This window comes from Peromyscus californicus, unplaced genomic scaffold, assembly GCF_007827085.1.
Source record: "Peromyscus californicus insignis strain IS unplaced genomic scaffold, ASM782708v3 Scaffold_10__1_contigs__length_136768540, whole genome shotgun sequence".
In the NCBI taxonomy this organism is placed as follows: Eukaryota; Metazoa; Chordata; class Mammalia; order Rodentia; family Cricetidae; genus Peromyscus; species Peromyscus californicus.
This window is the reverse complement of record NW_026294391.1, coordinates 59,396,126-59,409,211: the sequence shown is the minus strand read 5'-3', so window position 1 is coordinate 59,409,211 and position 13,086 is coordinate 59,396,126. Positions and strand designations below refer to the sequence as shown.

At 40.2% G+C, this 13,086-nt stretch overlaps 1 protein-coding gene across 1 annotated transcript in view; it reads right to left on the bottom strand.

Moving 5' to 3' along the window:
* Positions 1–939: 939 nt before the first annotated feature.
* The window catches only part of Chic1 (cysteine rich hydrophobic domain 1), a 45,831-nt gene continuing 33,684 nt past the window's right edge, over positions 940–13,086 (bottom strand). Inside the window, exons 4-6 of the mRNA XM_052734263.1 lie at positions 5,674–5,730; positions 5,354–5,413; positions 940–3,055 (exon numbers count right to left, since the gene is read on the bottom strand). Coding sequence (XP_052590223.1) covers positions 3,005–3,055; positions 5,354–5,413; positions 5,674–5,730 — 168 coding nt within the window. The 3' untranslated portion in view covers positions 940–3,004. The remainder of the gene's footprint in view (positions 3,056–5,353; positions 5,414–5,673; positions 5,731–13,086) is intronic.

The following is a 13,086-nucleotide window of genomic DNA, read 5'->3' as shown; positions in this document are numbered from 1 at the left end:
CTTCTTTCTCTTCCTTCCTTCCTCCCTCCCTTTTTTTTTTTTTTTTTTTTTTGAGACAGGGTCGCATTCTGTAGCCCTGGCTGGCTTCAAATTCAGGGCGATTCTCTTGCTTTAGCCTCCTAAGTGCTGGAATTAAAGGTGTAACCACCATGCCAGGTTTTCCAGAATGTGACTTTAAAAAAAAGTCTTAACTTGCAATCTCAAAGCCTGGTGAGATTTAAATGCTTTGGCAAAAAACATGTTATTTTTAAACTTTTTTCCCTCTGGAAACTACCACGGCAGTTTAAAGGGATATTATGTATCAAAGAAATTTAAATTAAATTTTTTCATCAAAACTCACTTTCACAAAATAGTTGGCTAACCCAATGGAAAAATACAAGTTACATTCTATCCTGAGGCTAAAAGAAAAACAAAGTTTGGCGGGGGAGGAATTAGAGACAAAGGCTTACTCTGTCACATTAGCTCTGAATAATTTCAATGAAAAGGAATCTCTTCCCCACTCAAGCTACCCAAATTCTAATCACTTCCTTTAAGGGAAAGCAACGTGAAACAAAGTCACATAAGAAGAAAGGAAAAGAAAAACCAGATTGTTTCTGAGTAGCTCAAGAAACTATTAGTCAATCAGTATATTGAACAATAAAATAACATATTTATGAGTGAGTAGGTCCAATTGAATTGACATATTGTGGCAAATGTTTTTAATGACAAATACTATTGTAACTTGAATTATACTTGGTCACCTCCAGATACAAGCTATTCCTATATTAATATCTGTTTCATGGAAACAATTCATTACACTTCTTGTTTTTTGAACAAAATGAAGTGTGATTTGTACATGGCAGAAAAAGTTACTATGATCACTATTTGGCCAAATTCTAAGGCTTGAGACAAAATGTAAGATTGCTGAGGGCTGACATTTACAAGTGATTATTTTACCAGTGAGAATTAAAGATTCTGTATTATGATGGAAATCAGTTTTGGTATTAAAATGTCACAGTATGAAGCATAAATCCGATGACATTAGCTGGAACATAAAACATAGATATGTTTTTCCCTGACCTTAGCTATAAAACCAGACATTGGGTATGCATTTTCAGAGGCTTCCTTCTTCTCTATAAAAATACACCTTCAATTTGCAGCAGGCAGACATATTTGCAGGCATACACAATATATTAGAACTTAGAGATTTGGGGTGGCTGGGTGACACGGGGGGATGGGGGCTCCAAAAGTATTTGTGCAAACCATCAGAACCACATATCAAAGTGAGTGTCTCTCCTCCTTCTCTGGTCAAGGACTAAGGATTTCAGATTAGGCATAACCTGGAAAAGTGGCTTCAAAAAGCCTGACCTTGTGTGCAGAGATGATTGTTCTGTTCACTGGAGTGAACTTACTTAAAAGCAGGTAAGAGTGGAAGGACAAAGAGAATGTGTGTCAGTCACTGCAAATTACCAGCCCCGCCCACAGACAGGCATTCACTTGCAGTTGAGTTAATGGGATCGAACACTTTTGTTATATTATCATTTCAAACGGTAGTAGAACCAGAGTGGTAATCTCACTCAATTGAATTGTGGAAAGAAAAAAAAAAAAACAGAGAAAGATGCAGGTACCACTCAAAACATGTGACCACTTAACAATTTTTTCTAAATTTGACTTCTCTTTCCTCATTGATAATTTCCAAATGTTTAGAAAAGATTCTCAAGCAGAAGGCTAAAAATATTGTATCAACTCTGACCGGCCTACTACACAGTCTGTAGGTACAGTTTCTCAGCACTCTTTGTAGACTAGAGGAACTGCAGAAGAGGATAAACCATGCCTTTCATGGAGGCCTTGAGACCTCACAGGATTCAAAATCTCAAGACACTTTTTTTTTGAGACAGGGTTTCTCTGTGTAACAGCCCTGGCTGTCCTGGAACTCACTCTGTAGACCAGGCTGGACTCGAACTCAGAGATCTACCTGCCTCAGCCTCCCAAGTGCTGGGATCAAAGGCGTGCGCCACCACCGCCTGGCTCTCAAGACACTTGAAGGTGGAAATTCTATGTATTTTCAAAGGAGGGAAAAGATACAGAAGGGAAAGGAAATGAGAGCTAATGCAGCCGTAAGATGAGTTGGATGTCAAATATTTTGGGGGGTGGAGTGGAGGATAAATGGAGAACAGTGAATTAAATGGAAAAAATAAAATTCTTGGTCTCAGGTGTAATGTAATCTTGTGGTCTGAACTAATGATATCAATTTTAATCCACTTCATTAGGAAGGGCAATCCTGCCCACACCTGAAATTTAACATACTCATTTTGGCTCTGTCACAAAACAGCATGTTAAAGGTCTCTACATTCAAAAGGATGCTTGCAAACTTCATATTAAAATCTATGCGGAATTGTTGGCAATACATTAAGAATATTAATACATTCTGTAAACCACGGCATACCACATTTTACATTATGCAAAGAGACAATATTTACAAGTCTTTAGGAGTTTAAATATTTTATCCACTAACATAAGTGACAGTTTAGCAAAGTGCAGGAGGAAACCAGTGCTATTAATTGCAGGTTCTTTAAAAGCAGAGTAAAACCATTTCTAAAAGCTACCAAAAGCATATTTGGGTGTGTCCAGTAAGGGATTCCAGAGCATTAAATAGCCTAGAAAATGATGCATATTTAGAAACAGTGAGTGTGAAAATCCTAAGGCAGCATGCTCAGAACAAGGGTTTTGTTTGTTTCTTTACACACTGGCACTGATGTTTTTAGTGTCAACTACATATACTTGTATATGTTTGTGTGTATTTATTTAAAAATTGAGAGTGCAAAACACAAGCCTCATTTAATAACAGAAAAGATGTGCAAATTGTCTTTTGAAATCAACACAAATCAAAGAATGAGAAGAATATTCTACTGTTGTAAAGAATAAACTGAACACAGCAAAGGAGACTGTCTCCATTCCAAGATCATCTACAAGGCACTAAGGGTAGGAAATGACAGATAACACAGACGTGACCGAACGAAGCTCCTCAGTCGGGTCGGAAGATGGGGTATTTTGGTAAGAATTCTATTAGTATTACCTGTAAAAATAAAGACAGAAAAGAATATATTAACAAAATAGTTTTCACTTAGTGTACACAAACCTGCAAAGTCTAGTTGATTTCCACAGGATTGTACTTTCACCCTTAATTACAGGAAGTGAGTGAAATACACAAAACAGGTCTGCAAAGAATTCAGCACAAGTTGTGACAAACCAGGCCATTCATTTCAAAACGGAACTGGCAGGCAAACCTACAGCTGTACTGCCTGACTCACAACTCTACTACATTTGTATATCCCTGGACCTTTGATTTTCAGCCAAGTAGAAGAGACTAAAACTACTTTATACGAGGCTGGAAAGATGGCTCAGTGGTTGAGAGCACCGACTGCTCTTCCAGAGGACCCGGGTTCAATTCCCAGCACCCACATGGCAGCTCACACCTGTCTGGAACCCCAGTTCTAGGCCTTCTGACACCCTCACGCAGACATACATGCAGGCAAAACACCAATGAACATAAAATAAAAATAAAATAAAATAAAATAAAATAAAAAACCCCTACTTTATACAGATTAGGAAAAAAAATACGTGTTTTTAGTTTTCAATTAAAGCAGCTAATATTAGTTGAGGATTATTATTTTTTTGTAAGTTGTTTGTGAAATAGGAGTTGCCCAAATGGACTGACTATAAAACAACTGAATTGCAGAAAGGGTCACAAGGTTTCTGTTTTTGTGAATTCCTGGCTGGCCTGGAATTCTCTATGTAGATCAAGCTGGCCCCAAACTCCACAGATAGCTTCCTGCCTCTGCTGGAGGCAGAGCTGGAATTAAAGGCATGAGCCACTTCTATTATTATGCTATTCTATTACCATCACGACAAAGGTAGTCCCATGTATCTCAGGCTGGCCTTGACATTACTCTGCAGCCAAGGATGACTTTGAACTTCCCGATTATAGGCAGCCTGCTAAAAGCGGTGCTGGGGACCAAACTGCGGTCTGTAGATGGCAGACAAGCACTTTACCAACTGCACTATATTCTCAGTTCTGGGATAGTTGATGATAAACATTGGAAATTTAGAAGGGTAATGGTGGTGACTAGATCATGTTCTTTGTAAACGGTCTTATGCTTTATGATTAAAGCTGCCTGTTTTCTTTGATTTTTGCAAAAAAATTTTTTGAGATAGGATCTCATTATGTAGCCCTAGCTAGCCTGAAACAGAGATCCACTTGCCCCCTGCCTTCCAAGTGCTGGGATGAGAGGTGTGTGCAATCACACCCAGCAAGATTGCACATTTTCTTTCCTTTCCTTTCCTTTTCTTTTCTTCTTTCTTTCTTTCTTTTTTTTTTTTTTTGGTTTTCCAAGACAGGGTTTCTCCGTGTAGCTTTGGTGCCTGTCCTGGATCTTGCTCTATAGACCAGGCTGGCCTCAAACTCACAGAGATCCGCCTGGCTCTGCCTCCCGAATGCTGGGATTAAAGGCATGCACCACCACTGCCACCTGGCAAGATTGTACATTTTCAGTAAAAATTCTTAACCTATATTCAAATCTATCCTAATAGACTTTATTTATTCAATAGTTTATTCACTCCAAGTTAAATTTCAGCCAAGTTATCAGAGGTTAAGAACACACAACTATCTGTCCTGAGATCTGATGCCCTCTTCTGGCCTTCAGGGATATGTGCAGGCAAAACACTATAATAAATAAATAAATCTTAAAACAAAATCAGCCAAGTTAAAGAAAAATCAGATAGTCAGGAGGTGGTGGCACACACCTTTAATCCCAGCACTCGAGAGGCAGAGGCAGGAGGATCTCTCTGAATTCGAGGCCAGCCTGGTCTACAGAGTGAGTTTCAGGACAGCCAGGGCTACACAGTGAAACCCTGTCTTGAAAATCAAACCAAATCAACCAAACAACAGCAAAAACAAACAAACAAACAAACAAACAAACAAACAAACAAGAAAAGCCAGGGATATGGGTCCAGAACTGGAAGTCAATTCCTATGTAAGGTCTTTTGATAAGCTTGCACCTCGGTGTATTTTGCTAGGCAGCAGCTGCTGTCAGTGCTGTATGTTAGGGTGTCTGTGCTAACAGACATGAAGGCTCTACAACATTACCAGCTGAGCACAGGAGCTGAGACTGTTCTAAGAGGTACATGATCTACTCTAAACTTTTAATTTTAGGTTGGCCACAAGTCTAAAGAAAATGAATGGCGGCTTCTAAGCCCCAACAGACAGCAGTTCCAGTGGAGAAGCTAAAAGGTACCGACAACAGATGACAAACACAGCAAAACATTGCACTGGGGTGAAATCCCAAGAATAGAATTAAAACAGCTTCATACTTACATACTCCATCATATTGCTACTTTCACATTTCCTTTTAGTCAGCTTCCAGTGCAAAGCCAGCTAAAAAGGCAGAGTTTGGTTAAGAATTTTTCCATCATCTTTGGCTAATTACAATGTACTGCGTTTGAGTGAGTTACTAAAAGTAAAATCTAGGCTTCATGACATAAAACATTACCTCAAATACCTTATCAAGAACATATGCTAATAACAGGACTAGTTCGTTAGTCCTTTGTGTGCTGGATAATTCAGTTAGTGCTTACTTTTTTAATCTGATAATACAAATACACAAATGGGGCACCTATTTGCCTTAAATTTCTTACCTTGTGGTATAATCTGTTATTTTCCCATTCTAGTAACTTCTGAATCGATCTTCTGGTCTAAGAAAAAGGATCAAGATTCCATGAGAAGATAAGCTGAACATTATAAGCTACATGTTTCTGTATTTTTTTTTGTATTCTTATAAGGCATTACTAGTTTTTTCTGTTTTTTTTTCTATTACAAATCAGAAAAAAGGCACATATAAAAACTGCCAAAAGCCAAGTAACACTTTGAGTGGCTACTGTATAGCTATAAAAGGAGATCTTATCCATCCATCCATCCATCCATCCATCCATCCATCCATCCATCCATCCAATTTGAATTTATGCTTTTCCAAATGAAGTATGCATATGAATTGCTCTGTAGTACATGGCCATGCACTGGATTTCTATGAAAGTTTATCAATAGCGCTAACATACAACAGCAGCAGTTGGGGGCCTCATACAGATGTTTGTGAATCTTACTACATGCTCCAAACTAAGGTGGTTCAGCACAGACTGTTTTCCTAGCAAACAGTGAAGCCTGAGACGAGAGGCACAGCAAGGCAGGAAACGGATATGGGGTTTCTGCACTCTAATCCACTTAGAATGCATGCATTTTGTAGGAAGCAAGAAGTTTCTAAAGCTGTTGAAAACACCTTACTTTGGACTACCAGGCATTTTTGATTCTTACTGAACACTGGAAAAGGTTTCTGATTAACATAAAAGAAGGAAAGCATTCCTGTGAGATCTGGGCCCGTCATGTGTCAGTGCCGCACAGTGAGATCCTGCCTCAAAATAAATAAAGAAAAAAAGGAAGGAAGGAAGGAAAGAAGGACCCATTTGAATAAAAATTAAGAAGAAAAATCAGTAGAAAGGTGAAAGATCTGTATTTTGATGATGAAATGAAGCATTATATTGTTGAACTGTCCACACTGCTTCAATTCAATACAGAAATGAGAAAGAAAACCTCAACATTTGTATGGAACCACAAAAGATCCCAAGAGCCAAAAGAATCTTGAGAAAGAACAAAGGTAAAGCTATCACATGTCCTGATGTGAAATTATAATTGACCGGGCGGTGGTGGCGCACGCCTTTAACCCCAGCACTTGGGAGGCAGAGGCAGGCGGATCTCTGTGAATTTGAGGCCAGCCTGGTCTACAGAGTGAGTTCCAGGAAAGGCGTAAAGCTACACAAAGAAACCCTGTCTTGGAAAAAAATTTGGGGTTGGGGATTTAGCACAGTGGTAGAGCGCTTGCCTAGCAAGCGCAAGGCCCTGGGTTTGGTCCTCAGCTAAAAAAAAAACAAAAACAAAAAACAAAAACGAAAAAAACAAAAACAAAAACAAAAAACCATGAAACTTTTGTCGGGTGGCGGCGCACGCCTTTAATCCCAGCACTCGGGAGGCAGAGGCAGGCGGATCTTTGTGAGTTTGAGGCCCGCCTGGTCTACAGAGTGAGATCCAGGAAAGGCGCAAAGCTACACAGAGAAACCCTGTCTCGAAAAACAAAAAAAGAAATAAAAAAAAACCTATAATTGAATGCATAATCAAAATAGTGTGACACTAGTGTAAAAGACAGACATAAGGGGCAGGAGAGATGGCTCAGAGTTAAGAGCGCTTGCTACTTTTTCAGAGGACTGGGATTCAGTTTCTAGCATCCATATTGGGAGACTTACAACCATCTGTAATTCTTACTCCAGGGGATGTGACACCCTTTTCTGAACTCCATGGGTGCCAGCACACACACACACACACACACACACACACACACACACACACACACAGAGGCATACACAATTCCCCCGTAGACATATAGAGCAGCAGCAGTACAGAACAGAGAGCCTAAAAATAAGCCCCTACACCCACACACGATCGAGGAATTTTCAACAAGGCTAGCAAAACACACAATGGGGGAGGATAGTTTCCTGAATGGTGTTGGGAAACCAGATATACAAAGGTAAGAGTGAAGTTGGCCGCAGCTTATATCACACAAAAATTAACACAGGTGAATTAAAAGCTTAAATATGTGCTCAGAAGCTACAAAACACCTTTTCAAAAAGATCGTAAGTAATAAGCTCCTTGACACTGCTCTTGGCAATGTTTTAATATTGACCCCCCCCAAAACAAAAAAACCCAGCCCCAAACAAAACAAAACCAGAAATCCCTAGCCCCTCTCTCAACCCCATCAAAAAACAAAAACAAAAACCAACAAAAAACAAAAACCAACCAACAAACAAACAAACAACAAAAAAAACCCCAAAACATAAAACCCAGACAAGGGGAAAATGAAAAAGAAATGAAAAGGCAACACACACAATGGGAGACCATTATCTGCAAGTCATTTATCTGAATGAATCTCCAGACATGTAAAGAACTCCCACAACTGAACACAACCCAACAAAACAAGCAGCAAAGAAGCAGTCCGTCAGCAGAGTGGTCCGGCTTTGATTTCAGGTCAGGTGCGGGAGGAAGAAGCCAGCTAGCCATTTTGGAAGTTTATTACCTAGTCCTGGCCCCTCTCCCTATCTGTCTGCCTATCGGGGAATCTGTCTAATTCCTAGTTCTCAATATGATGACATATGGATGTAAAGGACACTTGGAAGCCACTTTCCTCGTGGGCAGACAGTGTTTGCTGAGAGCAGCAGAATCCTGGAGGAGTGGAAAGGAGGAAGGGTGAAATATGCACACACCTTTAATCCCAGCACTCAGGAGGCAAAGGCAGGCAGATCTCTGTGAGTTCGAGGCCAGCCTGGTCTACCATGGTGAGTTCCAGGACAGTCAGGGCTACGTAGTGAGACTCTGTCTCAAAAAAGTAATAAATATGTATAGCTATCTAGCTTTCTGAGTTTAGTTTTGTTTTACCTGTAGTTCTGCTGTTGTGACACAAGGTGGCGCTCTAAGTCCAGATTATTTCTTAACTGCTCTAAGTCTCAGCAGTTCTTAACCTATGGGTTGCAACCCCCACACCAGCCATCCTGCATATCAACTATTACATTACGATTCATAACAGTAGCAAAATTACAGTTATGAAGTAGCAACAAAAATAATGTTATGGTTGAGGATCACCACAGCGTGAGGAACTGTATTAAAGGTCACAGCACAAGAAGGGTTGAGAACCATTGGGCCAGGGAGATGGTTTAGTGGTTAATGACATTTGCTGGTTTTTTTTTTTTTTTGAAACAGGGTCAATTTTGTGTTTTGCCTGTTGTCACTTCTGCCTCTGTGACACAAGATGGCATTCTAAGTTCAGGTTTCTGCTACAGTCTCAGCACTTCTCAACCTATGGGTCTAGACCCCCCCCCCCTTTTTTTGAGACAGGGTCTCACTATACAGCCCTTGCTGTCCTGGTAACTCACTGTGTAGACCAGGCTGGCCTCGAACTCACAGGGGCCTTGAACTCATAGAGACCCACCTACTGCTGCCTCCTGAGTGCTGGGATTAAAGGCGTGTATGAAGCCTGGCCAAATTTGCTACTCTTGCAGAGGATCCAGGTTTGGTTCCCAGCACCCGAGTGGCAGCTCACAGTTATCTATAACTCTAGTTTCAGGTGATCCAAAGCCCTTTTCTGGCCTCCATGAACAACTGGTACACAAGTGGTCCACATCCATACATACAGGCAAAACACCTATACACATAAAAATAGATAAAATAAGAAATTAATGAATAATCTTCCACATTTGACCTAGATGGATTCACTGCTGAATTCTATGAAATTGTTAAGGAAGAAATTAGCATTTCTCTGCAATATCATCCAGAAGACAGGAGCAGAGCAAATATTTTTTAACTTATGTCTATAGAGCCATTATTTCCATAGTACTCAAACCAAATAAAGATGCTATACAAACATATACCTATAGGCTAGCAAGTACTGCTTCATAAACAAAGTCACAATAATCCCAAATTAAACATTACAAGTACAGTAAGGTATTATCACAGCCTAGTGGGATTTGAAAATCAAGCAATCATGTTAGCAAATGTAAAGAAGAAAAATCACGTGATCATACCAATACATTCAGGAAAGGCTTTTGACAAATAAAAAACACTGAGTGGACTAGAATAGGAAGGAATTGCTTCAACTTGATAAATAATATCTACAAAAAGTACAGCTAAGCTTATAGCTAAGATCACCTATGAAACAGATGAGGTCCATAACCAATATTCCTATTAAAAATCACAGTGAGGCCGGGCAGTGATGGCGCACGCCTTTAATCCCAGCACTTGGGAGGCAGAGCTAGGAGGATCTCTGTGAGTTCGAGGCCAACCTGATTTACAGAATGATATCTAGGACAGGCACCAAAACTACACAGAGAAACCCTGCCTCGAAAGACCAAAAAAAAAAATCACAGTGAGCTGGGTGGTGGTGGTTGCACAACTTTAATCCCAGCACTGGGGAGGCAGAGGCAGGAGGATCTCTGTGAGTTTGAGATCAGCCTGGTCTACAGAGTGAGTTCCAGGACATCCAGGGACACACAGAGAAACCCTGTCTCAAAAAACTAAAAAACAAGAACCCAAAACCAACCAACCAACCAAACAAACAAATCACAGTGGTTGTCATAGCTAAGGGGATAAGAAAGGTAGAAAGAATGGGGGCATGTATTTGGCTGCTCACATTCCTGTATCAGTTTACCATAGAGCCGGTGGCTTATGAAAAGCAGACATTATTCCTCAGAGTTATGGTGGCTGGAGTGTCCAAGATCGTATTGCCTGCAGACTCAGGGTCACGTGAGGGACCAATTCTTAGCTCATTCATAGCCATCTTCTTGCCGTGTCATTCTTTTTGGCAGAGGGGTGAGACAGCTCTCTAGAGTTTCTTTAATAAGGGCATTAATTCTATTCCTAGGGCCCTGTCTTATGACGTAATCACTTCCCCCAAATCCGACCTCTCAATACCATCACATGATGACTAGCTTTCAACACAGAAATTCTGGGAGATGTAAACATTTAGGCTGTACCATTTTGCCCTCCCCTGTCCCCAAATTCATGTCCTGTTATACAGAATGCATTCATTCCATCCCAGGAGCCCCCATTCCAGCACCAACTCAAGTGGAATTTGAAATTACAAACATAATGCTATTTACTTGAGTATCCCATAAATAGAAATACTAATGTAGAAATTTACTAAAATATAAAGGAAACTACAAACTCTGAGTAAAGCAGTAAAAGACTATCCAAATAAATGAGAGATATTCCATGAACACAGGTAACTAGACTAAATATTGTCAAAATGTCCAATTTCCCCAAATTAATCTACATATTTAATGTACTTTCAAAGTCCCAGGAAGTTTTCAAGAGAATATAAACAAACTGATTCTAGAGTTTATACAAAAAGGTAAACATCCAGAGTAATCAACAAAACACTATGAGAGAACAAAGTCAGAGAATGGATACTACCTGGCCTGAAGACTTAGTATAAAAGGTACACTTAAAAATTATTTATTCATGTATTTTATGTATATATGAGTGTTCTGTTTGCATGTACATCTGCACACCAGAAGAGAGCATCCAATCCTATTATAGATGGTTGTGAGCCACCATGTTGCCATTGCTGGGAATTGAACTCAGGACCTTTGGAAGAGCAACCAGTGCTCTTAAATGCTGAGCCATCTCTCCAGTCCCATAAAAGCACATTAATTGAGCAATGTGCTATTGATAAAAACAAAACAAAACAACAAGAAAAACACGATTACAGCATTAATGGGACTGACTAGAGGTGAGTTTTGACAAATGATGAAAGACATTTTATTGAAGAAAGGATAGTATAGTCTTTTTATACATAGTTCTTGAACAAGTGCACATTCACATATAAAAATGAATCTATTCAAAGATGATGGACATAAATGTAAACTGCAAAACTATAAAACTCTTATAGTATAACCTAAAACAAAATCAAGGTGACTTTAGATTTAGCAGTGGATTCTTAGATACTCAACTAAAAGGAAGAAGATGTAAGAGAAACAAAAAAATCGATTATGTTAAAATCAATAAAATTTGAAAATTCTGGTATAGTTGTGGTAATATTGTGTTCCCCAAAATATTGTGCACCCTAATAAACTTATCTGGGGTCAGAGAACAGAACAGCCACTAGAGAGACACAGAGGCCAGAAAATAGAGGCACACACACCTTTAATCCTAGCATTCCGAAGGCAGAGATCCATCCAGATCTCTGTGAGTTCAAAGCCACACTGGAAACAGCCAGGCATGGTGACACACACCTTTAATCCCAGGAAGCAAGGGCAGAAAGCAGAAAGGTATATAAGGCGTGAAAACCAGGAACTAGAGCTGGTTAAGCTTCAGGCTTTTGAGAAGCAGTTCAGCTGAGATCCATTTGGATGAGGACTCAGAAGCTTCCAGTATGAGGAAACAGGATCAGCTGAGGAATTGTCAGGATGAGGTAGTTGTGGCTTGTTCTGCTTCTCTGATCTTCCAGCGTTCACCCCAATACCTGGCTCCAGGTTTGTTCTTATTAATAAGACCTTCTAATAATTTGTGCTACATCTGGCGCCTAACTTGTCAGGTACGAATTCTTGAAAAAGCTACTTGCCTGTGGCCTTGCGGACCCCAGTTCAGACCCAAGCTACCCTCTGCCAGTTGTGGTGGAGCACGCTGGTTGGATTTGTTGAAGGAGGGAGAGGCAGGAGGATCCCGAGTTTGAGGCCAGCCTAGGAGGCTTGCTAAAGAGAAGTTTCAGCCAGGTCTGAGCCCCAAAGGTGATGGTGGGACCATGGAGGCAGCGGCTGCTGCTCCAAATTGCTGGCTCCTTCTCATCCTGTTGGTGACTGCAGTGATGCTGCTACCTGGGACAAAGGGTTTACTACTGCTTGTTCAGAGAATTGCCAGGACCTTCATGTTACAAGAAAGCATTGGCAAAGGTCAGTTTGGAAAAGTTTTGCAAGACAAATGGTGGGGAGAAATTGCTGTGAAGATTTTCTCTTCTAGGGAAGAACGTTCATGGTTCCGAGAGACAGACATTTATCACACTGTGATTGCTCCAAACCACAGAGGAGGCACAAAAAAAAAAAAAAAAATTCTGCGGGGAACCATGGCCACACCTAACAGCAACTTTGAAATCTTCAAAAGGATGATGCGACCTCACAATGATGATTCCACAAGGACTATGGTAAAGCCATTAAGCTGATTAACACCACCAAAAGATCGACTTTGGACTACAAACTGTTCAGAACAATTTCAAGATGGCTAGCTGAGATGATCCAGATTCATAGACTACTCGGACAAGGACTTGAGACAAGCCCTACATTTTCCCATTATGCAGATACTGGACATACAACTACTTCTCCCAGGACTTGACAATTAAACCAAAATTTTTCTTTTCAGGATTCCTTAAAGATGTCTTCACCCCCAGAAAGCAGGAAGTAATTTTAAGAAAACTACGCCCATATTCCCAAGAGGTGGGGTGGGTGTTTTTTGGTCATTTAATG